Genomic DNA, 5,660 nt, shown 5'->3' with positions numbered 1-5,660 from the left:
TATTTGTGCCTGTTCTAAAGAGAGATAACCCCAAAAAATGTGGAAATCATCAACCAATATCATTAATATCATATGCAAGCAAAATTGTGATGAAGGTAGTTTAAAGACTGTGGCAGTAATTCAAATCATGTAATAAGACATGGTTAACATCAGATGGATCTTGGCTGAAATCAGAGCATACCGGAAAGATGCTTACCTGTGCTTTATTAATTAGGCAAATGCTTTTGACTATCTGATCATAACAAACTATGGATAACATTGGGAAGAATGGATATTCCAGAACACATAATTGTGCTCATGAGGAATCTGCACAGCAAGGGGGTACAAAATAGTTTAAAATCAGGAAAGGTGCGTGTCAGGGTTGTATCTTTTCACCATACTTATTCAATCTGTATGCAAAGCATATAATATAAATCGAATGATATGAAGCAGAATGTAGCATCAGGATTGGAGGAAGACTCCTGATGTGGCACTGTTGGATAAGCACTGGACTGCTAACTGCAAGGTTGTCTGTTCAAACTTACCAGCTGTTCCTTTGAAGTTCTATTAGTCTCAAACAGCTTGACATCACTTAACAACAACAATATTATGCAGATGACATACCTTGTTTGTTGAAAGCAAAGATGACTTGAAATGCTTATTAATGAAAACCAAAGACTACAGCTTTTATTAGGGATTGCACCTCAATGTAAAGAAAACAAAAGTCCTCACAAATGGATCAATAATTTATACCATGATAAATGGAGAAAAGCTGAAATTGTTGAAGACTTCACTTTGCTTGAATCCACAATCAACAAAATCAAGGCTAATAGACACAGCCTTCAAGAAATCAAACAACATATGGCATTAGGCAAATCTACTGCAAGTGCTCTCTTTAAAGAATTAAAGAGCAAAGATGTTTCTTTCAGGATTATGATAGGTAGGCCTTGCCCAATTATAATATTTTCAATTGCCTCATTCGCATCTGAAAGTTGGATAGTGAATAAGGAAAACTATACAAGAATCCGTGCTTTTGAGTTATGGCATTGGAGAAGAATATTGAAATTATAATAAATTGCAAGAAGAACAAGCGAATCTGTTTCAACCATCATATTTAACACCTGATTCTCACTCCTTTTGCTACTGTAATTAATATCCATGTGGTCTCAGAGAAGGAGAAATGGTGTCTGCACATCTGAAAAGGTGACAATATGAAAAGTAACATCTTTAAATATACACTTTGGTGTGGCTAAATGATAACAGCTTGAACTTCATTCTGTGAAATAAATAAGATAATAATTCATCCTTGGTTCATTACAGGAAAACCAATAAAAAGAACAAAGCCATGACAGAAACCAATTACAGTACACTTGAGACAGGAAAGCTGTTTGGGTTTAGATTTTCTGGTCTTTGTAAATACGGTACCTAGCATCTTCAAGGTACTTGGTTTTTCAGTAATCAAAATTACTTCCTTAAATGCATATTGAATAATCATTCAGAAAAAAGTTTATGTTCTAATTTCAGTGAGTTTTATTTTAGTAATGCTATTCTTTTACTTTAAAAAAAAATTTATTATTTGTAAAACAGCAGAACAATAGAACCTAAGCATTTCGATATCCAGAATGTTTAATACATAAATTTTCTTTTCTATGCTCAAATATTGTTAAAAATGTAATACTTTAACTTGCATTATTTCATCATATAATTTAAGTACTCTTTTCCTAAATCAACCAAAATATTCAATGTAAAGACTTCTCTTTATAATCCATATATATATACATATTTTCAGAAACAAAATTTAATAGTTCCTTTTATCTTCCTGGCCCTGTATATATTAAAATAAAATTTTATTTTTTAAGTATTATCATTTAATTGAAAATAAAACTTGAAATCAGATATGAATGCCACACTCAAATTTCTGAAGATATAGTTGCAGCAGATATAAAATGGAACTGGCTTTTGATGGCAGATAGAGTAAGATGATCCCAGCCAGATCAGAGACATCAAACCACATTGCTGTTCACCCCTTCTTAAGCACACTCAGAGACTCTTCAAAGAAACCATTTGCATGCACACCCTGAGAAAGAGAATTATACCTTACTTGATAATGATGATTAGGAAAAGGATTTTTTAAATTGATCTTCAATTCACTTGTAAATGGTTATTTACCTGATGGATAAACATAAGGCAATAAGGTCTGTGGGATAAAGAATAAAATATTTTAAGTTCAGAAGACCAGGACTTGTATTAGATTTCTCCTTGCAAAATCTGGAAGCAATCCTATGAAGACTACATACTGCAATGTAATAGCTAAAGCCTTCCATTTATTCTGCAGAATCTAGGTGCATTAATGAAGACTCACAAATATGCTTCCCTCTTAATGATACATATGACAATACTAACCTATGAGACTTTCATCTCTAATTTTATGTTCCTGTAAATAAAAATCTAGAAAAAGCTAAGAAAGGGCATTAACATTTTAATTTTATTCTCAAGAAAATGAGGTGAGGATGGGAATTTACATGCCACACCAAGGTTGGCACACTATAAATATAATGAAATATTTAAATGAAGTTGATATATTATTTAATGTTATGTCAAATTTATTTAAATTTCTATAGAAAAAATTTATAAACATACAGCTACATTAAATTTGATATTAAAATATATCCAATAAAACAAAACCATAAAATTATTTAAATGGATGCTGTAAATTTTCAGGTACACACAGAAACCCCATCAATTTTAAAACAATATGATTTCAAAGATATGGAAATTTTATGATAAATCACAATAGTCAGCATTTTACAGTAGCCATGTAGTTATAAAATGTGATAAAGTTGCCATTTGTAGCACTGCACCCTGCCCCATAACCTATGAACCATGAACCATTTATATAGGCCATTTCTTACAAATAAAACGATTGTTTTTCCTACAGGTTTCGCTCAAAGTATATCCCTTTGGATTAAACGAAATACATTCCTCTGGATTTGAATTTTGAAATGATGGAAATCTGTAATGAAAAAGAAAAAGGTTAACATATAAGAAAAGGAAATGAGAATATTAAGGGATAATTTTAAAATTAAATAATAAAATTTTTAATCAATTAAATACAATATTAATATACTGAGGCATTCATTTATTTTGTTCCCATACAATAACCACAATTTTCAGGATTTCAGAGTACAATGCTACAGAAAACTGAGTTATTTCCTCAATAATCAAAAGCATTGAGGCCAGGAATGTGTTTATCTTGTCTTTGCTGCTGTTTTTAAAATAGTCTTAATGGATTTGGATGCTTTAAATTAGGTTAAAATGGTATTCTGTTTACCTAATCCCTTTTCTGTAATCTCATACTCTAGATAATTTACCCTTGTATTGCACCCAGGTGAAACCACTAAGGTTTAAGCACTCCTGGTAGCATAGGGATTACGAGTCGGGCTGCCAACCTCAAGGTGAGCTGTTCAAAACTACCAGCGGTTCTGCGGGAGAAAGAGGAGGCGTTCTGCTCCTATAAAGATTTACAGCCTTAAAAACCCTATGCAGGGTCACTATGAGTCGGAACCGACTCCATGGTACTTAACAACAACAATAAACACAAAGTGGTGGCAGCGATAGGCTGAGGTGAGGCAACGGTTGTGAGGTTGGCCCAGGACCGGGCAGTGTTACGTTCTGTGGTATATAGGGTCACCATGAGTCAGTACTGGCTCGATGGCACCTAACAGCAACAACAACATAAATACACCAAGAACAGAAAAGGTCCCAGACTACCTAAAACTTACAGATTCCTGGAGAGGGCAGAGCCGTCTTCCCATAACCAAGTGCCATTTGCTTTATTATAAGACAGTCCAACCCAGTAAAAAAATTCACTGTGTTTCCAGAAATCCTGCATGAAAACAGAGGCAGACATAATTAACCTAAGTTGACTCTACTCTGTTATTAATGTACATAAGATTTGGCATACCCATCACACCGACGAAAGTCTTTTCCTCTTTAATTTCTAATCTGAAAGGGGCTCAGATTTCTGATTGATCAGACCCATTCATTTATGGAGAAAAAAAAAATCATAGAAACTCTCTTCATTATACAACGAAACATGTTGCAAAGAGATTAAGAACTTTCGTGAAACAGCTTTACAGGGGATCACCACTTATATTTCATTTCAAATTAATAGTACCTTAAAGTGTAAATTTCATGGGTATAATTTACTAAGTTTATATTCAGCACAGGTTCTGTATACAACTAGAGAACTTTTTACTTTTTCTGAAGAAGAAAACTGTTTTATAACAATGTCCTCTATAGCCGGAGTTCTGGTGTGGCGTTGTGGGTTAATAAACTGGACTGCAAAGTCAGTTTGAACCTCAGGGTTGGAGATTCCAGCTCACCGGTCACTCCTTGGAAACCCTACACAGGGTTGCTGCGGGTCAGAATTGACTCAACGGCACATAACAACAACATAGTTGTATATGTTGTGGCGGTGTGCCATGGAATCAGCTCTGACTCATAGCAACCCTGCATAGGGTTTCCCAGCTTGTAAATGGGAGCAGAAAGCCTCATCTTTCTTCCGCAGAACAACTGATAGTTTCAAATTACAGACCTTGAGGTTAGCAGCCCAGCTGGTAACCACTACACCACCAGAGCTCCTTCGTTGTTGTTGTTGTTAAGTGCCCTCGAGTCGGTTCCGACCCACAGCGACCCTGTACAGGGTTTCTGAGGCTTTACGGGAGCAGAAAGCCTCATCTTTCTCCCGCGGAGTGGCTAGTAGTTTCGAACTGCTGGCCTTAAGGTTCGCAGCCCAATTCGTAACCACTATGCTACCAGAGCTTCCTTCCTTCATCTATAGTAATCTCATATTCTATCCCAAAGATGTGGCAAGAGCTGCAGAATTACAAAAGGAATTATAAATTCAATGAAAAAACACACACCTAAGAATTATAGTTGTATAGTTGGCTATTTGAATAAAACAAATAAAAGTGATGATCTGCCATTTCTTCTAAGAATTGTCATTAAAAAGTTTCTTGCACTTTACCTAACATATTGGTGTTTATTTTTTATGATTTTTAAAGAGTTTTATGTGGCTTTTATTACAATTGATTCAAGGTACAGGAAATTATTAAGTCATTAGATTAAATAAAATCACCCGTTTTTCATCTGATTATAAACTTGAGTCAAATTGTATAGCTATTCTGATGCTATGCATTTCCAGGCTAAACAAAATATGGAAACCCAAAATAAAATACATGCCAATTCATCTTTGCTTTCTAGATAAAGCAGGCTAGAATTCTGAGATGCACAGGAATTTCTACTTTCTGTCCAATTTTTTCCTTCATTAAATATGAGGTAACAGTTACAACGATACCCAATCCACTTTTCTGGACAGTCAGTGTCTACAAAAAAAAGAAATAAAACATGATTGATAGCATTTAACATTTCAAATTTTCAATTTGATTTAATTAAAATCATATCTTGTTTATTCATATTTTCTAAAAAAAACCCAAACTTTGAGAATGTACTATAAATATACACTTATACAGAGTGCTACATCCATAAAATATTAATGTAACCAAATCAAATATGACCTTTTCCCCTATAGAGATTATATTCTAGAGGTAGAATTATATACTTCCCAATCATTTATCAATTGCATTCAATAATAATTTTAGTAAAGACACAAAACAAAT

General features: G+C 33.9%; 1 protein-coding gene across 1 annotated transcript in view; it reads right to left on the bottom strand.

Moving 5' to 3' along the window:
* Window positions 1–2,871: 2,871 nt before the first annotated feature.
* LOC102822039 (natural killer cells antigen CD94-like) overlaps window positions 2,872–5,660 on the bottom strand; it is a 4,845-nt gene continuing 2,056 nt past the window's right edge. Inside the window, exons 2-4 of the mRNA XM_006875468.1 lie at window positions 5,224–5,366; window positions 3,762–3,865; window positions 2,872–2,992 (exon numbers count right to left, since the gene is read on the bottom strand). Coding sequence (XP_006875530.1) covers window positions 2,872–2,992; window positions 3,762–3,865; window positions 5,224–5,366 — 368 coding nt within the window. The remainder of the gene's footprint in view (window positions 2,993–3,761; window positions 3,866–5,223; window positions 5,367–5,660) is intronic.

Source organism: Chrysochloris asiatica, unplaced genomic scaffold (genome assembly GCF_000296735.1).
Source record: "Chrysochloris asiatica unplaced genomic scaffold, ChrAsi1.0 scaffold00328, whole genome shotgun sequence".
NCBI lineage: Eukaryota > Metazoa > Chordata > Mammalia > Afrosoricida > Chrysochloridae > Chrysochloris > Chrysochloris asiatica.
Note: the sequence above shows the minus strand (reverse complement) of the source record. Positions and strands in the feature narration are given on the sequence as shown.